The sequence below is a fragment of the Papaver somniferum genome, chromosome 9, assembly GCF_003573695.1.
Source record: "Papaver somniferum cultivar HN1 chromosome 9, ASM357369v1, whole genome shotgun sequence".
Lineage (NCBI taxonomy): Eukaryota > Viridiplantae > Streptophyta > Magnoliopsida > Ranunculales > Papaveraceae > Papaver > Papaver somniferum.
Window position 1 is genome coordinate 31,807,098 of NC_039366.1, and position 23,773 is coordinate 31,830,870.

Genomic DNA, 23,773 nt, shown 5'->3' on the forward strand with positions numbered 1-23,773 from the left:
TCTAGTCTATCGAGAACACACATATAATATACTTTAACCAATCAAAATGATATTATTCTGAACGAACTCCACATCAAGCCACATATTCAATCTTAATTTCTTAGAACTCATTAGTTTAAAGGTTGCAATGGGACCTGGATTTCTGAAAGTACAAGGTCAACCATTTTGCTGCCCAACTACTCTATCTTTAGCATATAAAAAACGTCTCTAAACACGTTAAATGCTAAATCACCACTCTTATTTCTTAGAACTCATTAGTTTACAAGATCCAATGTGACCTGGCTTTCTCAGTAGAAGTTCAACCATTTTTCCACCTGACTACTCGATGTTTAGCATGTAGGAAACATCTCTAAACATGTTAAGTCTAAATCATCACTCTTATTTCTTAGGATTCATTAATTTTACAGGTTCCGATGTGACCTGGCTTTCTCAAAGTAGAATTTCAACCATTTTGCTGCCCAACTACTCTATGTTTAGCATATAGGAAATGTCTCTAGTTAAAGTCTAAATCATACTTTCGATCATAGTTATCATGTTTAGGGGCCGATATTCTAACACATCGAGGAAATCCCCAAAAAACTCGGCCATTTTGAAACAACAACTAATCTACCTAAATGGTCGTCATACAAACATATCAAAGAACGCTCATACGATATCGAAACCTCTTCATAAAAGCTCATATGACTTCCATTAAAAGGTGAATCCACACGAACAATATTTTCCAAAAGAATTTATATTTCTCGGATAAGTAGTGCAAGTTACCGTAGAAAGATCAACTGTTTTAAGGATACAAATGTCGAACTACAAGAGGTCTAGTCTATCGAGAACAAAGATATATGAAAATGATATAACCGTGAACAAACTTCACGTTAGCCATATATTGGATAGCTATGTGAATGCATCACTCTTATTTCTTAGAACTCATTAGTTTACGGATTCCAATGATTTGGCTTTCTCAAAATAGAAGTTCAATCTTTTTTGCTAACCAACTACTCTATGTTTAACATATTGGAAACTTTTTTTGCTAACCAAACCCAGTTAATTTTTACACACATAACAACAAAGAAGTAGAAATTTTATGAATATTTTGAACATTTCTAAATTAAAATATTTGTTTATGGTAACTTCATTTACTTGTGCTTTTTACACAAATTTGAAAACTTAACTGTTTAACTTTTCCAAGTGAAACTGTATCTAAGAATAATCTTTATATAAAAATACTTTTAAGTGTCCCTATTGATATTCTTCTATATAAGTTCTACTGAATCATGAATGAACTTCACATTAGCCATTTATTGGTTAGCACTTTGAATGCATCACTCTTAATTTATTTTTCTCGGATAAGTAGTGTTAATTACCATAAAAAGGTCAAATGTCAATATGCTAAGGGTTTGGCCCATCGAAAACAATGGTAAAGACCCGACCAAAAAAATAATATCATGAACCATTGATTTTGGGATTCATACAGACTGCTATGATAAAAAAAAAGTTTCATGGGTGAACAAATTATTTTTTATTTTACTTTTGTTTTTATCATGGCAATCCATAAAATTTTTCTGATTTGGATTGGGATTGATATGAGATAATAACATATATATTGTGATTAAATATATCTGTAACGATCCATATATATCTTGTCCCTTAATTATCATAATAAATCTTAAAACCATGGATATATCTTAAATGATTTGAATACCTAAGATATTTGTGGAATATATAAAAAATCTAATTTAAAACTATGGATATTTAATGACTCCATACAAATCCTAATTGAATAGGTAGGAGTTTTTTTTTGTATTGTTAACTATCCATGTAAATAATAATCCAATACACCCCTATAATACGATTTTTTGGATTTTTTAAGAGCACAAATGTTAGAAAAACATCTTAGTTACCGATTTTCTAATAATACGACTCGTATATTATCCACCGATCCATTACAACTTTTTGTAACATGTATTATATTTCGTAATACCAACAACAAAATAAGAAAAGAAGGATAAAAGAAGATGATCAATCACAAAACTTAAACAAACTTACTTGGGTGTATTGAGGAGAGTAATCTCATTGCTTAAGACATTTGATGCCCTGTATATAATGTTGCTATAGATTTAGCGGCATATTTCTCCAACATTCAACAATACCTCGATGTTTTTCGCAGCACTTCGATAACACCGAACAACGAACGTGAATAGATGTAGCACAAACTCTTCTTTAACTCTTGAAGACACATGCAAACTCTTAAATTTCTAGTACTAGTTTTATGACTCTAAAAACACACTTTTGCAATGTAGAATGTGTAGGGTATATATAGGTTTAGAGGTGACTCTTGGTGAAATCCTTTCATGAAGAGTCAGATCCCTTAGTGGAGAGTCATATCTCTTGAGATAAGACACTACATATTGAAAAGGTTCAAGTGAGTGGACACATCCATTCACACTAACTAACTCATATTTCTATTCAAAATTCCAACAACAACCGATTTGCAAAAGAAAGATAATATTGGGTGACTGCAATAGATGAACAAACTTTGATACTTTCAAAAAAGCCAAAAAAAAAGAAAATGACATGTTTGATTGATGGGAAAAGAGAGGTAGAAGCGAACTAATAGAATCCAATTAAAAATTATACAAAATGAGATTAAGCAAGCATTAGGATCATACTGTTTGTTTCGCTTGGCGTGTTTGGATATCTTCTGCTTCTGGAGAAGCAAAGATATTTTGCTTCACAAAAAGTCGACTTTTTTGATTCCAAAAGTCGTTCTGAAATTTTACACCTAAACTAACTTTTTGTTTCTTAATTTTTGGAAGTCAAGAAATTACTTCTGGATGTGTATCCGAACGCACTAGTAAATATTTTGATGGCTTTTCCAAATTATTGTCCGAGACAATGGCAAATTTTTCTCGAAGCTGATCTCTACTTGAGAGGTGAACACTTGATCTATTCTTCAAAGCTAATTATTTGTAACAATAGGATTAAACTTTTAAAAGAATTACAGTGTGGAATAAATTACCTATAGATGATGACGAACGAGATATATTGTACTCATAGCATACAATTTGATTAACAATTTTCAACATTCAACAACGCGCCAAAAGTTCGCATTTTGAACATACATGTGAACTTGGACTTTCTCTTTTCCCTTCATCAAACGGAAAAAAAACGCTTGATGTTAAGAAAAATGAAATCTAATTAATCATTTCAATATCTTGGAGAGATTCTCTTAGAAATACAAGCTGAGACAAAGATTTCGTGAATGCGGCAAAGATACATGATTTTCAATTATTGCTTTTGTTGTGAATGTCACTGTATTCCAGTGGTTAAGTCTCCAACTGATAATATATCTCGGATGTCAGTTCAAAACTCGTCAACTCACCATTGCACTCGATGAAAGATTTTTTCTTTTGCCCACCTGTCGTGTGAACACAGTTTTAATGGGTGGCCCACCATCTCAAACTCTAAATTACTCGCGTATGTTCGAATGATTTCTCACCTCCTTTGACCGTGTCAAGAGCATTCCAAAAGCTGGATAAACTTTACGTATTAAGATAAGCCGATTGTATTTAGGATAAGTCCTAACACATGTTTATCTTACCACTTGATGATGTTGGCTATAAATAGCCCTCCCTGTATCCATATGTAAATGTAATGAAGACAGAGAACTGAAAGCTGGAAACTAATGCAAAGCCATAGCTCTTCCGTCATTTATTCTACTGTGCATCTAGTTGTCTTCTTATATTTGTATACAACTCCACTAGCACCACCGATAGCTTACCTTATTAATACATAATACGTTATCAGCACGAAATTAGCTCTTCAACCATGATCGGATGATTTAATCACAATACAAATGAAAGCTGCTTCCCGAAATGCCATGGTGGAGAAATATAAACCATGGACGTGTGCTCTTGTTGATTAGGACAGACATTGAACTTCACTAAATATTGTGAAGTTGGCGGCACAAATATGATGGCTAAGCTTTCTTTTCCGATTTTATGTACACTTATTTTAATTTGTATTGTACGTATAATCTCCACTAATTGATATTTTGTGTGACCAAGATCTTAGTGGATCAAAACGCGTTATCATTTTGGTGATCGATTAGACAGTGTATGTCAAAAAGGTATTTGTGCTTTTGGCAAGCATAAGCAGGGTCACGGTAAGACAGGAATTGGTGAGAAATGTAGTTTGTCGAATTTTAATAATTATCTTTTTATTTACTGTGGTACTAACAGTTTAGTATCGGTTGAAAGAGAAATTGCCTCCTTCCTGGGTTGACGTAAATTTGATTTTCTCAGCTTTGATAATCTCCGGAAATTTTGAAATAGTTCCACCAGAAGATGGAACATCGTGTGATATAATATGGGTGCAAAATGTTTGCTCCGCTAGCTCGTTGGTCCCAGAAGTGACCCGTTATAAAAGTACTAGCTGTTTCTATCAACGGTCCCTAAAGTAACCTACGACTGATTTTTAGGCAATTTTGCCACAAAAACTATACTCATGTGCATATTTGGAAATTAATATTTCGTCGACCCTGAAAGTGACGAAAATGGAGATTTGTTATTTCTTTTAGTACCATATATGTTTATGTTTCCTTTTGTTTTTAAGTTTTGTTTATTTTATTTCCTTGTTTTGTAAATAATGGATTCCCGAAGTAATCCATGAGACGTTGTCGACTCCAGAAGCAGTCCAACGTGTAATTTATGGTTTCCTGTAGTAATCCATAATAGGCTCCAGAAATGGTCTATGGGATCCAGGAATAAGGCATAAAATTCTGGGTTTCCAAAGTAGCCCATAATTACTAAATGCTTTTGTTAATGACTGTATTACATTTATCTCGTCTATCTTTGTCAAAGGATATGGATTCCAGAAGTAGTCTATCCAGTAAAGATATGGACGATGGGGGATATTTGTCTCAAAGGCCGTGGAACAACAAACACAAATTTTCGAACCACTTTTGTAACCTTGTAGAGGTTTTGGGAAATGTGAAATATCATTTTGGGTTCGAATAGTGTGACAGACGTCTACAGAAGGCGTATATCATTTTATCTGGTGGTGTAGTGTTTGCCTTATATTCTATCAGATTCCAGAAGAATCTGTTGAGTTTTAGAAATATTTGGTATTGCCACCTAGAAACGATAAATGAGCATTTTTATGGAGTATTTTGTTACTTCATTTGTTGTTGTGCCAGAAGCACATTGTAAAGAAGCGTAGGGCTCTCTTTTATGGGGTGTGCCATAGGAGAATTCGAACAGTCGAAATCCACGTTGTCATTAGCCCGAAATTTAATGACACTTGAATTATTCATGCTCGGTAATGTGTGTTTTGGACGTCCAAGTTTTACCAAAATGAGTAAAACGATCCAAAATGCTCATGGACATCCTATACATAACCTGAAGCTTATGTCAAATAAGGATGTAAATTGTGTTGTTTGTTCCTAAAGACATTTGGCTCTTTAACTGGTTTAACATTAGCATTATGGTAACCCATTGCTGAATCACCAACATTAAAGGATATAAGGTGGCATTTGTACGGGTTATTCACCCTGCACTATGGATGATTTTCAATACATTATGGTGCTGACAGACACATCCACTAGATGGTCTCTTCTGTTTGCTAAGATGCTCACACTATTTGTTTGGTTGCATACCTATTTTCAGGATTTTTTTGTTAAGTACATTTAATTTGATGGTAAATTTACAGGCTTCTGATGCTTTGCCTCAGTTGGTATTATATCGAGCACTAAAAGGCACATGTGCGTACTCGACACAGTATAGTTGAGTTCTTTGTTTAAGCATCTTTAGTTTATTGCTCGACCAACTATTTACCATCAATTCTGGCTTGGGAAGTAACCTTACATTTCAAATTTACATGTTTGATCCATGGCGTCACCGAACTATATATGTTGGTTTCAGTTCATAAGACATTTAAAACCTTGAACTGTTAATGTCTTATTGAAGATGAGACTGTATTCCCGCTGTTAGGGGAGGAAGTAAGCCGTCAAAAAGGAACGGCGTGAAATGTCTCATCTTTTGTCAAGCCTGCAACTGTTTTTGGGATACTTCTGTATGGTTTAATTAACACCCAAAAACTATCATGAGTAGAGTTGTATTTGAAAATTGGACATAATTATGGAACTAGGAGCTTCCAGAAATGAGGTAGTAATGTTTCCTCCATGATCAGGAAAACTAAGATGCCACCAGAAGTTGGCATGACAACCTTCCACCAGAAGTTGGCGTGAGTAAGGTTCATAAACTTTAAGGTTCTCTCATTTTAATCAGGGGGAGAAAAGTCACCACAAGAGGATGGTGTAAATTATGTTGATAATCTAAAAAGGTTTTCCCGCCTTAACCAGGGGGACAAAGACTGCCACCTGAAGATGACAAGTATTGTGTCGACAAATTTAAGGGATTTCCCTTGAAGTCATGGAGATGACATGCACCACCTAAAGGTTGCAGTAAGCAATGTCGATATTTAAATAGGTTATGCGATTAAGTTTTTATCCTGATCAAAGAAAGTTCGGCTGCCACTAAAATTGGTGTGAAACATCTCATTTGTTTTCTCACACCAAGATATTGGATGTAATTGAAGTGTTGGAGATTACTCATGATTAAAACAAATAACTGCAGTAGCTCTTGGAAAATTTTGTTTGTCACTTGCTTGAGGATACAGACACAAGAAGTTGTCACAGCAGGTTAAATCATGCATCTCGCAATGACCAAGTCGTGTACTAAAACACGCTTGAGGCCCGAATAACTGTCTCATATATATGCCTCTCAAAAGAGAGTCCAATCACTTTTCAAATATGTAGTGCTCTTGAAGAGAGACTACAGATAGTGTTCGTGGAGACTATCAAAATATGATCCACATTCTCTAAGTTTGAAACCCCTCATTGAAAATGAGGAGATGATAATTCCCCTGAAATGGCGCTGGTACCAGTCTGTGAAACTTTTATTGAGTGTGCATGCACTATAGAATGTGTTAGATTGTATATGATTGTCTATTATCTATTTACAATGGTGGTTATGTACCCCTGTGCAGAGGAACATCGACATCGTGATTGGTAGGCATATAATCTATTCCCCTCAAAATAAGGTAGAGGATGGAATCTCTCCAAAAAGCGCAAAAGATCGGATCCGACTCACACCGTAAAAATCACGAGGCCTGAATATTACAGGTTGGTGTTTGAAATGAAGCGCAAAGAGAGATTAATATAATCGCTCAAGGTGCGATTTAAGGGTTTTTCCTGCTGAACCCCCCAGGATTGATTCTGTAAAACGAACAGTATTCTCCTAATATAGATGCCCTTTAGCGTGGTAGTCCATGAAGGATTAATATTGCATCTTGTTATGACTAGTGAATGTAATGGATCCCTGAAGGATTCGAGTTTCCAACTCAGGCAGCCACCTGACTTTTTGAACTATGTCAGGCTTGAAATCAAGTCATAATCACCAGTTATAAGCGGAGAAATTTTGTGAACAATCCTTTGTTGTTTTAAGTTGTTGAAAAATGACTAAATTCCAAAGTTGATGGTATCATCCTTAGCCTCTTAACGAGCACTTAATAGCGCTAAAATCCACGCTTGAACTAAATTTTGAGATCTCGTTGAAATTAAAATATTTCTCGGCCAGAAGTTCAAGAGTATGCTAGCACAGACTAAAGTATCTAATTTTTGACATTGGTAATACTTATTGTGCTACTAACATTAGCACCATTAATATGTGATTCCCAAAAGTGTGAAGTGATTGATCTATCTGATACGTACGTATAAATAATACTTTATGGTCCAGAAGTGCCATATACGAATATAATGCATGCATTATCTTCTTGTGTTTCTAACTTTTGTTTTGCAGGTTATACTTTTAGAGGCTGAAATTGATTCTAAGGTATTTATGAGTTTACAAAAGGCCTTTCATTGTTATGCGTGAAGTTAAAGCGGAAAACTGAATTTGGTGTGCAATGATGGAGGATTTAAACGCGAGGTGTACATTGCTAGTAGTGCACTCGATGCAAGACCTGCAGTCAATCCTCCATAAACTACAAATGGTAAAGCAGTTTTCTGAAGGTTATATAGTATTTTCACTACCAACCGCTTTAAGAAGTCATGCTTCAGGGGGAGTAAACTCGTAGAATCCTTAGCTGGGCTTAAACGCGTTGTACTCTTTTTCCTTCACCAAGGTTTTGTCCCGTTGGGTTTTCCTTGTCAAGGTTTTAACGAGGCAGCATATGCGTGTCTAGCACCATTATCGGGAGACGTCCGTTGAACTCTTTTCCTTTAGTCTGGTTTTGTCCCACGTGGTTTTCCAGACGAGGTTTTTAATGAGGCAACATGCACTTTGACGTCGAAATTATTATGAATTTTGGGTGATCAGGTTTTCTCCCGAGTAGTTTTCCTGGCACAAGCGCTCAGGTTTTGTCCCATGTGGTTTTCCTAGCACAGGCCTTTAGGTTTTGTCCCAAGTGGTTTTCCTAATGAATTTTGAGGGAGGAATTATTTTGTGGCGGTGACCAACCTCACTTTAAGCTCAGATTTTTCCTAAGTGGTTTTCCTGATGCAATTTCAACGATGGGAGAAAATTCGTAACGACCATCATCACTTTAAAGCTATCGGAGTTGTACTCTTTTTCCTTCGTCCAGTTTTTATCTCAATCAGATTTTTCTGGCAAGGTTTTTAACGAGGCAACGGATTTGCTCGGATTTTGTCCCATCAGATTTTACCAGCAAAGCTTTAACAAAGCACTATTATTAGAATGGTGGTCCAAGGGGGAGTGTCGTGTGAACACAGTTTTAATGGGTGGGCCACCATCTCAATATATAAATTACTCGAGTATGTTCGAGTGATTTCTCACCTCCTCTGACCGTGTCAAGAACATTCCAAAAGCTGGATAAACTTTACCTATTAAGATAAACCGATTGTATTTAGGATAAGTTCTAACACATGTTTATCTTACCACTTGATGATGTTGGCTATAAATAGCCCTCCCTCTATCCATATGTAAATGTAATGAAGACAGAGAAATGAAAGCTGGAAACTAATGAAAATCCGTAGCTCTTCCTTCATCTATTCTACTGTGCACCTAGTTGTCTTCTTATATTTGTATACAACTCCACTAGCACCACTGATAGCTTACCTTATTAATACATAATACCAGAACATTTTTAAAACAGAGCTTCTCTACAGATGGAGGAAACAAACCAGGTAAAAACCACCTCTCAAGAGTTTGTTTTTTTTTTTTAATTTGTGGATCCCGATGGACCCCGCCCCTCGGAAGACGTGCAGAGATGGTTTGTGAGGGGAGGTTTTTTTCCTCGCGTTTTTAGGGGCCACTCAAAAGGATTTAGGGTCCAATAATAAAACAAAAAAGGTCACCCAAAGGAAAAATGTAGCCAGCCCTTATCTCGCGTAATTCGTAATGGAAAAATTACCCTTATATCTTCGGAGGATATGATAACATTTTTATCCTCCGATTGCAATCGGAAGCCAAAATATTACCCAGACTTCCGATTGTAGTCGGTGCAGTATTAGAATGATTTCTGTTTCATTTTTTCCATTTCTTTTTCATTTTTGAGTTGTTAGAGTTATAGAGAAGAAGGTGAAGGAAAAAAGGGAAAACCCATTTTATCACTACAAAAATGGATGGATATGAAGAAGAAGGTGAGAATCATGGCGAAAAACAAAATGTTGAGGGTTCAAGACCGTTTAGAGAAGACGATTTGGGGTATATGTTGAATGATCCAAACTTTTGTGGAGAGGAAAACCTAGACGACCCTTTCATGGAAGAAAATGGAGAATCGCCTGATATTGAAGCTAACGATGCATGTAAAACACATGTATTGTGTTAAGAAACTCAAATACTCGATTTGCATGCGTTTGTGTGCTTTTGTAAACAAGAAAAACCGATTATTGCATGCATTGAATGCCATGAACTACCCAGATTCGGTAGATAATTTCTCGAATAAACTTACGAATATAACACACTGAGTACCGAATATGTATATTCGGTAGTTCCAAGATAGTAGTTTACTGCCGAATATGAGAAAAAACCTCAAACTGGTTTTCCAAAAAAATCTACATTCGGTAGTTATGTAGAGTTATTTACCCCCGAATGGCCCCAAAAACGAATTCCTCAAAAAATTTCAAAACTCAGTATTCTTATCCTTTACAATCGGTAATAGTTTAACATTATTTGACTGCCGAATATAACAGTGGCCTCAAAATAAAATTTCCGAAAACTTGAAAATCGGATGTTTATCGATTAAAGTTATCTCCCGGTTATTTATATTCGGTTGTTTTACTATATATTTTAGCTTCCGATTATATCATTTTTTGCACTCAGTAAACTGTGTACATTCATTTGCATAAATCGGGTGTTTTGGGTAACCGATAGGATTCCGAATATAGTATATTCGGCAGTTTGACTTATTTAATAACCTCCGATTATTGTATAATAATTTGTTGCTTTCATATGCAGGCCGTTGAAGAGTTTGTTGATGATTTCTATTTGAGGCCCGACACTTCCCTATACTATGCAAACGATTTGGTATACTCATTACTACTTTTTTTTTTCAAAATTTATATGTTAAATGGTTATGCTTATTAGATTTGTTTTGTTTTATGCACGTTTAGACATTTGGAAGTAAGAAGGAGGCAAAGGAATGGCTTATGAACAAGGCAAAAGATAACATGTGCGTGGTAGTTCAAAATAATCATGTTAGTGACACTCGATTTGAAATGATTTGTGAGCGAGGTGGGACGCGAAAGAGTCACGAGGGAAAGAATAATAAGTACGTACGGAAGACGAATAGGAAATACCGAAGCAATACCAAGAAGATAGGATGCCCATTTAAGATTGTCTTCTATAAGCCCGATGGTATTAAAGGTAAAGAGTATAAAATGTATAAAGTTGATAACGGTTGTCACAACCATGATGATCCGTTGGATTTAATTGGACATGTAATGGTTGCCAAGTTAAAACCACATCAAATGCAGACGGTGAGGTCTATGCGGATCCAAAAAGCGAGTGCGATCTTAAGTAAAATAAAGGCGGACGACCCCGAAACTTGTCTTCTTTGTCTACAATTAAGTCGGCCCTAGCTACGATCAAAAGGACTGAATGGGATGGTAGAACGGTCATGCAACAATCGGAGTGGTTAGCGGAGTTACACGGCTACACCTTGAGAAGGGAAGAAAAGGATGGTATAGTGGTTCGTATTTTCTTGGCACATCCCGAAATGATCCAATTGGCTCAATGCTTTCATCAAATTTTGTTGATAGATGCTACTTATAAGACAAACAAGTATAACATGCCGTTGTTGAACATTTCTTGCCATACTTCGGACAAAAACACGTTTAAGATTGCATGGGGTTTAATGGATCATGAGAACAATGTGAGTTTCATTTGGATGTTGGAGACGTTGAGGTCCATTTATAACGGTGAAAATTTTCCAAGGGTTATTGTAACGGATAACGATCAAGCCTTAATGCATGCAATAGCGGTAGTGTTTTCGGAAGCCCAAAACTTGCAATGTACGTGGCACATTCAATGCAATCTCAAAACCAATTGCCATCATCATTTCCAAGCTAAAATACCAAGGAAGGGTACCAAGAGGTCAAAGGAAGAGGATGAGCGCATTAGTAAATTAACCGTGGAAGAACGTAAGGAAGAGGATAGGTTATTTGAAGAAAAGTGGAAGGAGGATGGAATTATTTGGAAAATGTTCATGAAAGCATGGGACAAAATCGTTTGGTCGATGACCGAGGAAATTTACGAATGTAACTTGAAGAAATTTGAGGATGAATACGGCACGGACTACCCAAAACCGGTTGAGTATTGTAAAAAACAATGGTTAACGATTAAGGAGAGGTTTGTGTTTGCATGGACATATGAATATCATAACTTCAAGAACGAGGCGACAAGCATTGCGGAGGGGTCTCATGGTCGACTAAAGAAAATACTAATTGGTAGTCAAAATGGAGTTGTGTCGATCCAAGAAGCAATCCATGAATTCACCAATCGTGATCTCATAAAGATTAGGAAATGTATGCAATTTAGTGTACACCAATTCCCGATGGAACATATTAAGGAAAAATTGCTTCTAAGGGGAGTTGTTCATAAAGTTTCAAGATGGGAAATAAATCGCATGATGAAACAATTGAAGTTATATAAAACTTATGATGACGAGAATACGGTTTGTGTTTGCAAGGATATGATAGGTATTGGACTCCCGTGTCGTCATAAGTTGGGTAGGTATGTTGAAGTGATTGACATCAATGATATTCATCCATTTTGGAAGCAATTAAATTTCACTCCGAACGCCCCGGTAGTTGATGGTCCGTCTTTCTTGGAGTAGGAATTGTGTGCACGAATAGCCGAGCGTTACGCTACATCAAACGACACCAAAAAGCAAATATTGATGCATAATTTGGAGGAAGCCCTTCACCCTTGTTTAAGGGTTGTTGATGAACCTATTAACCAAAAGAACACCGGTAGGCCGAACACCGAAGTGTCGAGGACCATCCAAAGAAAAGAGTTGAAGGAGTATTTGTCTAATAAAAGAATATTGTCTAGGCACGAGCGTTCGGGAGCCGAATTTGAAGATGATCCGGAACCTAAGAAAAGAGGTCGTCCAAGAAATGATCAAAGTGGACCAACCACCCGAAAAGTAAGGCCAAAGATCTCTACATAGCCTTCTCAAGTAAGTCAACCCAATGTTGTCGAAGTTGTTGAGAAAATGAACGCCTCGCAACAAACTCAACCAATGGAAATTCCTACTATAAAAGAGAACAAAGGTACTCTTCGTTGCCCTAGAGATCTTAATGGAAGACCAAATCGATCCAAATATACAATATACAAAGAGTATTTGGAACAACTCCCTCCACTTATCATTTCATTTGTTTTGTCGATCGACGAGGTTGATGGAGATGGAAATTGTGGGTTTCACGTTGCTACGGAACAAATTGGTTACTTTAGAGAGGCGGATATCGAGGATGTCACCCAATGCCAATATTTAAGAAATAAGATGGCGGTTCAACTAGTGAAGGACAAGGGTTTTTATATGGAGATGATGAGGCGAGGAGATAGATACGACAACAACAAGAGTTCAAAGACTTAGTTGCGTGTGTGAAGTGCCCAAAGGCATTGAAGACAATCGGATCCAAGTATTGGATGACAATGCCTAAATTTGGATATCTCCTAGCGGACGTTTTTAATTGCGTGGTACATTTCTTTGTTCCTCCTATGTATGGACTTAGCATGACGTTTTCACCCACAAGAACGGCTTGCGACGAGTCGGTTAAAGATAGAAGAATCTTAATGGCATTTGTGAATGAAATGCATTTTATCGGTTTAAGAGTAAAGAACGATTGTCCGTTACCTCCGTTGAGTAAGTGGCACGATTACTTCCCGGTGAACCATTGCAAGGATTGGGTGAAACAATATGAGTCCAACATGTAATTTGTACAAGTTTTTTGGAAACTTTTTTGTGAAGATATATGATTTAATCGGTCGCAAAAAATACAATGTTGTCTCCCGAATGTAGGAATCGGGCTCTTTAATTTTTCCTAACTCTCCGATTATATGCATTTTGAACTCAGAACCCAGGATAAATTGGAACACTCCTATATTCGGTAGTACATATACATATCTTACTTCCGAATGACGAGCCTTCGAAAGTATATTACTTCCTTTTACTTCCGAATATTATAATCGGTTGGTATTGATACACGTTTTGATTCCTAGTATTATAATTGGTTGGTAATGATACACGTTTTGATTCTGAATATTATAATCGGTACAACTCTTAAATATCTATCTACCGATTTGGTGGGTATTTCGAGGCACGACAATATTATTTTTTTGAAACTATGTAATCGGAACAACAGTATTATAACACTTCAATCCGATTAATCATATTCGGTAATTCCATATTTTATCAAACCGCCGATTAATATTAAAATTTGAATTTACAGCACTCAAACATCACATGTTATTCTTTTTTCCCAGTCCGAGATGCAACAATCAACGCGGCTTCGAAATGTAGAAACGATTCTCCTCTCCACTTGGAATAAGCATCTTGTGCCGCAAACCTGTCGTCTCTGTGCCTAGCAAGAATACGGTTGTACTCAGTGCAAAATTTTATAACATGGTGCACCCTTGAAGAAACATGGGATGGTTCATAATTGTGGCGTGGCTTCTTGTACTTACCAACAAAAGTACCCAATGAAACGTTAATCCAAAATATACGATCGTCCTGCTGTTCTTTGGGTAGATCTTTCACAATGTAATAATTTTTTATCCATTCGGTCTCTTCCTCAACTTGTTTTAATCTTTCTCTTTGATGGAATTGTTCTTGACCTCGCTTCTTAGCCTTGATTTCCTCTTCCCCCTCCTTCGTTGCCACTAACGATGGTTTATTTTTTTTGGGTTGTTTGTTCCTTTTTTGTATTTCTTCTTCCATTGCTGCAATTGATGTAGTTGTTCGCTTGCATCTTAGAAGTATGTTGTCGATTGATGATGGACTTGCCATTGAAAAGGTTTTTCATTCTGGTTTTTTACTCAATAATAACTGAGAGGGGTTACCCTCGTTATATAGATTAAAGTTCCAACGGCTCTAATTTTTGAAAATATGGCCGTTGAGGTTTCTGAAAATATGGTCGTTGAGGTTTCGTATCAATGATGCACTTCAATCGGTTGCTAACGATACACGTATTTCCTCCAAATAGGACATTCGGTAGCGAACTTAAATTTTTATCTACCGATTAGGTTGGTATTTCTAAACACGACTATATTATTCGGAGGATAATTTTTTTTTGTAAAGTCCCGAATGTACGATGGCCCAAAAATCAGAATTTGGGAAAAACTGATACTTTTCAAAATTTGAACTTGCAATAATCGGAAGTCAACTCAGTTACCCAAACTTCCGAATATGGGTTGCCTAACCTTCTATATTGGCCCTTGGAACCACCTAGAGCCATGGCATGGTTTGTTTTGAACTTGTAATATTTTGAGGATAATATTTTTTTGTAAAGTCCCGAATGTACGATGGCCCAAAAATCAGAATTTGGGAAAAACTGATACTTTTCAAATTTTGAACTTGCAATAATCGGAAGTCAACTCAGTTACCCAAACTTCCGAATATGGGTTGTCTAACCTTCTATATTGGCCCTTGGAACCACCTAGAGCCATGGCATGGTTTGTTTTGAACTTGTAATATTCGGAGGATAAATTTTTTTTTGTAAAGTCCTGAATGTACGATGGCCCAAAAATTAGAATTTGGGAAAAACTGATACTTTTCAAATTTTGAACTTGCAACAATCGGAAGTCAACTCAGTTACCCAAACTTTCGAATATGGGTTGTCTAACCTTCTATATTGGCCCTTGGAACCACCTAGAGCCATGGCATGGTTTGTTTTGAACTTGTAATATTCGGAGGATCATTTTTTTTGGTAAAGTCCCGAATGTACGATGGCCCAAAAATCAGAATTTGGGAAAGCTGATAATTTTCAAATTTTGAACTTGTAATAATCGGAAGTCAACTCAGTTACCCAAACTTCCGAATATGGGTTGTCTAACCTTCTATATTGGCCCTTGGAACCACCTAGAGCCATGGCATGGTTTGTTTTGAACTTGTAATATTCGGAGGATAATTTTTTTTGTAAAGTCGTGAATGTACGATGGCCCAAAAATCAGAATTTGGGAAAAACTGATACTTTTCAAATTTTGAACTTGCAATAATCGGAAGTCAACTCAGTTACCCAAACTTCCGAATATGGGTTGTCTAACCTTCTATATTGGCCCTTGGAACCACCTAGAGCCATGACATGGTTTGTTTTGAACTTGTAATATTCGGAGGATAATTGTTTTTTGTAAAGTCCCGAATGTACGATGGCCCAAAAATCAGAATTTGGGAAAAACTGATACTTTTTAAATTTTGAACTTGCAATAATCGGAAGTCAACTCAGTTACCCAAACTTCCGAATATGGGTTGTCTAACCTTCTATATTGGCCCTTGTAAAGTCCCGAATGTACAACACAAATCATTGTCATTTATCTGCTCTTCTTTACTTTACGACCGTGACTACCTCCCAGTCCTGCACGACCACGGGTTTGAGCAGCTTCAGTTGGAGCAGCTTCAGTTGGAGCACCTTCAGCGCTCGATGAAGCTCGAGTTCTTTTACCCGTCTTTGATACTGCCACCTTGGGCGGATGCCTCTTCGTGACTTTCTCCCCAAACTGGGCAGCATAATCTTCGTTATCCATATTATCAACTAGGTCTATAGCCTCTTTGATCTTCTCAGCTGGCATGGGATCTCCGCTCTTCAGGCATGTAGTTAACATTTTGGAAACACGCTTGAACCTATTCACCTGTTTTTTATACGTAATGACATAACATCAAACGGTAATTACCTAAGATTTATAGGAATAATATAAAATGAACAAAAATATAAGAACACGTACCAGTCTATCATAACCAGCTGGTTTGTCTTTGATGATACAATTATAACTTGAACCCGCAGCAGTAGTGTTGGATTTGATTTCACGGATAACCAAAGGATGTGATACGTTGTTATACCAAATCATATAGTCTGGAGAATTTTCATCACCTCGGGTGGTTCGTCTACCAGTGTTGATAATGAAGTCATTCCTCTTATCCCAGTTATCAAGAACAGTAGGTGGGCCTGTGTGAACAATCGTGAGATTGTCACCACTAGAAGAGCACAACTCCAACTCCAATTTGTAGTAATCCCCCATTTCCTCCACAGGTTGATGTTGTATATACCCGTGTTGTCGCATCATCCTAGATGGGTTATACATCACATATTCTATGGGGTGCCACAATGGTCCAAAATAAAGGGACAAGTCCGACCGAACATTTATATGCCCACTGGCTCGATCTTCCTTGTATGGATCAAAGCATACGTCAGAGGCCTTCAATTGGTCCAAAATCTCCCTCATGTGAATCAACTGCTGCTCTTTTGTCCTAGAACTGTTGTCTTCAAATATATACTTTGTTCCTCTAGGAGTACCTTTGCACCACCCCGGGTTCTCTCCGACCAACTTCAGGATAGGGAAGTGGTCATAGATCCATGCCTATATACATAAGAAACCAAGTTTTAGTAAACAGTTTGTGTATATTCAGTAGTAATTTCCAAACATTATTTCCGATTATATATAATCGGAAATAAAACTAAGTACCTATCCACCGAATAACCAACATTCGGAAATAGATATGGATCATTTCCTAACGAATATGCGTCATTTGGAGTTCAGTAACCTTTAGTTTTTCTGGCCTATATATTCGGTTCTAATATCAAAAGAATATTTCCGATTATATATAATCGGAAAACAAAATAAGTACCTAGCCACCGAATAACCAACATTCGAAAAAAGAGATGGATCATTTCCTACCGAATATGCGTCATTTGGAGTTCAGTAACCTATAATACTTTGGCCTATATATTCGGAAGTAACTCCCCAAGACTAAACTCCGATTCTAAACAATCGGAAGTAAAACTAAGTAACATGTTCCCGAATATGCATAGTTTGGAGTTATGAATATGCATCATATGTATTGTCTACCGAATAACTATAGAGTGAGTTATAGAGTTAAAGAAAAAACCTGCAATAGAGCCACGTTCCCGGCAACTTGGCAGGTTCCTGGCCTCGAAGCCTTTCTCAACTCTTCCATCAAGAATGCTAGGCATGCCGTGCCCCAAGAATAGTCACCGACTTCATGGAGAGGATCCAAAAGTTGTATAAGGTTGGCGTCGATCCGGTTGCCAGAAGTATTGGGGAATATGACACATCCCAATATACAAAGGAGATATGCGGTGGCAGCGTGGTTCACTTGCTCATCAGTTAACGTTCCATTCTTTTCCTTCTCCAAGGTGCCTCAGAACATATTCATCAAAGCTGTAATGTTGATCTGTCTTATTCTGTAACTTGCATGCCTCCTAAACTCTGCTGTTGTTGTCTCTTCATCCCAACCTAAGCACTTTTTAGTTAGAGCATAAAGTTGTGCCCAACTTAACTGCTTTGTGTAGTTAAACTTCACAGTTGTGCCTTGGTCGGGAAGGTTAAGAATCTTCACAACATCATCCGGGGTAATCGTCATCTCCACAAACGGCATATGGAAAGTATCGGTCTCAGGATACATTCTCTCCACGAACGCCGATATGGCCACACGATCATGTTCCAACAATGAATTCTCGGCGGCATTATCTAACCCCGAGTTGGAAACAATTGACTTGAACCTTTCACATTCACCGGATAAAGGCCATGCAAGCATTTTTGTTGGTGCGGCGGTAGGTTTGAGTAGACGGACCGCATCTTGATGATCCTATTAAAGTACATAAAAAAATCCTTAATACAAATATTACGATATAACACATAGACAATACATTAATAAAAAATAGTAATTTTATTACCTCGGTTTCGTATATTTCTCTGCCCCATGAGTCTTTGTATCCAAATAGCAATTTTCCTCCATCCGCCGGTAGCCCAAGGATTGTGCCTGATGGAATACCCTTTATCTTCAAGTGCTAAGGGACAAGATGTGATGATTTCTTAGCAATATCCTTCTTTACACCATCTTTTCCTTTTTTGGCTTTTTGGGTACCACTTGGTTATCCTTCTTCTTCTACTCTTGGCACTGGATCAACTGGTTCAATTTCATGGTGGGGTGTAACTTGTGGAGCAGTTGGTTCTGCACTTTGTTGAGCGTCTTGTTCAACACTTGGTTGCACCCCTTGTTCACTGCCTTGTTGTTCTACACTTTGTTCAGCACTTGGTTGCACTCCTTGTTGACTGCTTTGTTCTTGTAAGCTTTGTTGAGCACTTGAATTATCTTTGGCACTCGTTTCCCTCCCAGCACTAGCTGTCACTTTCTTTCTCCTTTCTCGACTTTGTCTAAACAACAAAGAAGGGAACAATATTTACAAACTATACAATCGGAAGACAAAGTATGGAAATATAACCCGAATGTACACATTCGGACGTAAGAAGACACATACTGTTCCCGAGTACAAAACAATCGAAAGCTAACTAAACATATTTACAACCTAATATGCATCAATTGGAGTTCAGAAGCTCTAAATTTTTCATCCTACACAATCGGAAGACAAAGTACACAACTATAACCCGAATGAACAAATTCGGAAGTAAGAAGACACATATTTTTCCCGAATGAAAAACAATCGGAATATAACTAAACATGTTTACAACCGAATATTCTTCAACTGGAGTTCAGAAACTCTAAAATTTTATCCTACACAATCGGAGGTAGAAAACATTATATTGTCTTCCGAATAAATACTGGCCCCAAAATGAGATATTTCCTATATCAGAAATTTTGAGATTTTTTCAATAAATATATATATATAGGTAGTGAGTGTACTTCCGAATACTGTGTGTCTACTTATATATATTCGGGAGCCAAAAAATTCATTAAACTACCGATTATTACCAGTTTGTATCCAGGAAGATATGGCCAACAATATTCGGTCGATAACCATCAAATATTTCTCCCGAATACTGTCGATATTCTTGAGAAATGAAGAACACGACTACATTCGGAAGTAAATAAGCATGAATATCGCCCGAATCTGGATAAATAACCGAAAACCCTTGAAATTTTTTTTCTCGATTCGTTGAATTAAAGCGAAATAAACCCCAAAAATGATAGATTCTTACCTAATTGGGGCCATTTGAAGTTGACAAAGTGTTTGACTATCGGAATCGCCACCACCGACTACATCGACGGGTACTTGTTCTTCGCGTTCTTCTTCATTTGCAGCAACAATTTCTTTGTTTCTTGCTAAAATCCCAATCTTTGGATCGATACCCCGAGCAACATTTTTGGTTCTAGGTCTGTGGGTTTCATTTCCCTTATCCATTGTTTTATAAACGAATCGACGATGTTTTGATTTTAAGATTCGCGATGATGTTTCGGTTGAACACAAGAACGAGGGAAAGTATTTTTTTCTTCCACAATCGGAAGATAATATGAAATTGGAAGAAGAAGAGTTGAGATGAGTAGAATTTTTTTTGATTTGGTTTTTATACAGTTTTACTAGAAGGGCATTTATGTAACTTCAATATCATATAGGTACCCCTTAACTAGAATCTTGGATTGGATATAAATTGATGGCCCCTAAATCTTTTCGGGTGGCCCCTAAAAACGCAAGGGTTTTTTTGGGTGTAGCTTTTCTCTCGTTCTGCCGAGACCTTTTGTTTTTAAAAACAATAAAATAAAATAAAAAGTCCTGCATTCGTTGTTTATGAATTTACTAGCCAATGACAAAGTAGCAAGAAATAACTTCACAAAGTTGATTTCTGGATTGACCGGTCAAGCTATTGAATGGAATATTTTCTATGCGCGTTCCGGTCAGCAACGTGGGAGATAGGGGAGTCCACTGCGATGTAAACAATGACATCGTAATGTAATATAAAAATGAAAAAGACTATTCCACAAATTTGTTCTTATAAGCATTATTCCAAGAAATGTTAAGAGTCTTCAGACCCTTGTTGTTGTTTTCAAAAAATAACAATTTAAATAGTTGTATAAGAATTTCTTGCAATACCAAATCTTGTTCACTCTCAAATTTGTTTTCCCCTTTACCTCGTCTCTGTTCTACAACTTACAAAACCAGTGCAACTGCATCAATGGCAACCACTTCTTTGTAAGAATTCTAACTTTTTCTTTCTGGGTTTTCAGCAAATTTATGAATTTAGTGTTTTCATTTGTATTTTGGGTTTTGCTTCAGGAGTGTTCCGGTGGAGACTCTGCCGCCTGTGCTTGATTCTACATCAGAACCACCTTCCGTTTTCGATGGAACAACGAGGTTGTACATATCTTATGTTTGCCCTTATGCCCAGCGTGCTTGGATTACCAGGAACTGTAAGGTTAGTACGATCTTTGTATACCCTTTGGTTAATTCATGAAATTGAAAGTGGTGATGGCAATAATCTACCAATTTTTACAGGATTTCTGATTGAAAAAATTCATTGTGGTGTAGGGATTGCAAGAAAAGATCAAATTGGTACCACTTGAACTAACAAATAAGCCTGATTGGTACAAGGAGAAAGTGTACCCTCCAAATAAGGTGACCATTTCTTAAAACACAGTATATCAGTTTACAAGAAATGGCGAAGAAAAGCTATAAATGTTAGATTGGTACATAATTATTAGATTTTACAAGAAAAACATGTCAAAATTCAATAGAATTACTCCTTGTTTTTTGTCCCCAGTTCTCTGAATTCTCTTTGTTGATATTGTTTCTTTTGTATCCTGCTAATTGCGAGAATTGCAAATTATATGCAGCTACCTGCACTTGAACATAATAATCAAGTGATAGGGGAGAGTCTTGATGTGATTAAATATCTCAATACTAACTTTGAAGGACCTGCACTTCTCCCAAACGTAAGTTACAAATCTGTCTTGATCCTTGATAGCGAAATCTAATTCTGACTTTCAAGTTCGGGATCTCATGAATGTTTTGAAATTTTTAAAAGGATCCTGCCAAGAGAGAGTTGGCGGAGGAATTACTAGCCTACACAGGCGAATTTGGTGGCGGTGTGATTGGCTCTGTCATCAAGGGAAACAAAGATTTTGGTAAGGGTGAAATACCCTTTCCATTTAATGTACTATTTGATTTCAAAATGAAAGAAAAAATATTGAAAAACAGGAAAGGGAATTGCAGTGTAGATAAACTAACTTTACATCATAATTCATGGTTGATTTGCAATAGGTGCTCATTTTGATTACCTAGAGGCAGCGCTCTCCAAATTTCCAGACGGGCCTTTCTTTCTCGGTGAATTCAGTTTGGTATAAATGAATTTCTTTTTGTAGTATATTTATATGTCAGTTTGGTATAAATGAATTTCTTTTTGTAGTATATTTATATGTCGGTTAAATCCTTAGTTGTTGTGCTAATTCTTTGTCATTCTGTAGCTATTACCTGGTAATTTAATATGAAATTCTAAGCAAACGTCCCTGATATATCAGGCGGATATAGCTTATGCTCCATTTGTTGAAAGGTATCAGCCGTTACTATTGGATGTTAAGAAGTGTGATATCACGACTGGAAGGCCGAAGCTTACAGCATGGATTGAGGTACACTGAAAACTTCTCATTTTAGTTTGTATTTTGTTTTGTGCATTTTGTCATTTGATTTTCTATCCGATTTCATGATTAATTGTTCCGTGAAGAGAAGATAATCTTTGTCCACACCCACGTCTACATCCTTTTCTGTTAGTTTTATGTTGCGGCAAGTTTTGCAAATCGAGTGATCAATGACGGTCATTTCTACCTGTCCCTAGCTAAAATAAAGGCTTATGTGTTATTATTGAGATAATTCGTTGAACTACATCTGATATGTGTAATGGGTACTTTGCTTCCAACATTGTGAAGCTAATAGTGATTAGCTGATTAATGATTGCTGAATTATGATTTTGCAGGAGTTGAACAAAATCGACGGTTACACACAAACCAAATATGACCCTGCAGAGCTACTTGCAGCCTTAAAGCGCGTCTTTGTCAGTCATCCAACTCATCCTTTACTGCATTTCTACACCTATTGTCAAAATCTCTTGATCATATTTTCTTATTTTAGTTGTTTCAGTAAGCAGCTGCTGAAATTCTCTCTTCTTGTATTTCTGCAGGGCCTTTGAAGACACTAGTCTGTGCTTGGAAATCACCCTTAGTCATAGTTTTTCAGTTGGACGTCTTGTTCAGTCATATAATACTATAAGTGGTGTAATTTGTTGCAAGTTCTAGTTATATACTCAAAGAAGTACATAAATGCAGCCGCATTTAGCAGTTTATATGTAATTAGTGTTTCATTTTCCGATGTTATAAATCTGTCTCATTATCAATAAAATACAAATTACATGGTTGAAGCTATTTTCTGGTATGTTTTTTCAGCATTACTAAGTAGTGTGAGACCTGAAGGGGAAAATTCTGAATATGCAGGGTAATGAGTAAAAGCCGTTTTTTTTTTCTTTTTTTGAAGCATGAGTAAAAGCCGTTATAGGTACGGCATATGGATCCTCTATTTATGAAACACAGATACTCTATTTATGCTTCGAAATAAATAAATAAATAATAATAGAGATACCACCGCAAGCAGACTTGTCAATCATTTTAGGAGTCCAGTACAGATGTTACTTTGCACCTAAAGTAATATCAGATCATATTAGTGCATCACTGCATCTTAGGGCCTTGCAAAATCCTACACCTCTGCAAAGAAGGAATTCAGCGGATGCAAAAACTCCTACACCTGCAAAAAAGAAAGACGAATATTCATAACTTTTCCACAACACACCCTGTCAGAATACACCATGTTTAAGAAAATTGAGACACCATAGATTCTAATAAAAACTCATCAAGCCATGCGATTGCCCTCTTAACACGTCAGACCACTCTCTTTTCTAGACGAATCACCATGATTAGAAGCAACAGACGAGGTATAAAAAAGGTATACTTTTACCATCATTCAAATGTAGTTATTAAACAAGATTGAGATAGTTGCAGCAGCTCTTGGGTATACATTACCATCATTCAAATCTAGTTATTAAACGAGGCATTTCCATCAAACTCACAAAAAAGAAAAAGAAAAAAAAAGTGGGATTGCTCCGCCTGAATTTGCTATAGATATAGAATCTAGCAGTAAGTTTCAAGAAACAAGAAAACATGAACTCCTGTCCTGCCAAGTTTCTACTGAAGTTCTAACAATATTACTTAAAGATTTCTAAGAGCTAGCACTATGGAGGGG

The 23,773-nt window shown here is 36.7% G+C and overlaps 1 protein-coding gene across 1 annotated transcript; it reads left to right on the forward strand.

Moving 5' to 3' along the window:
- The first annotated feature begins 20,476 nt into the window (after positions 1–20,476).
- On the forward strand, positions 20,477–22,902 carry LOC113308493 (glutathione S-transferase L3-like). Its single transcript, XM_026556954.1, has 9 exons — positions 20,477–20,680; positions 20,765–20,903; positions 21,017–21,103; positions 21,322–21,420; positions 21,513–21,612; positions 21,749–21,825; positions 22,006–22,113; positions 22,458–22,535; positions 22,662–22,902. The coding sequence occupies exons 1-9, from the start codon at positions 20,502–20,504 to the stop codon at positions 22,668–22,670; spliced, it is 876 nt and encodes a 291-aa protein (XP_026412739.1). The 5' UTR covers positions 20,477–20,501; the 3' UTR covers positions 22,671–22,902.
- Positions 22,903–23,773: the final 871 nt, after the last annotated feature.

What these genes read in the sequence shown, in the direction of transcription:
- LOC113308493 (XM_026556954.1), top strand. Translation starts at nt 20,502, where the DNA reads ATGTTAAGAGTCTTCAGACCCTTGTTGTTGTTTTCAAAAAATAACAAT. An exon ending in AAGTGTACCCTCCAAATAAG is followed by an intron (nt 21,104 to 21,321) that starts GTGACCATTTCT and finishes AATTATATGCAG; the next exon opens with CTACCTGCACTTGAACATAA. An exon ending in CAAGGGAAACAAAGATTTTG is followed by an intron (nt 21,613 to 21,748) that starts GTAAGGGTGAAA and finishes GATTTGCAATAG; the next exon opens with GTGCTCATTTTGATTACCTA.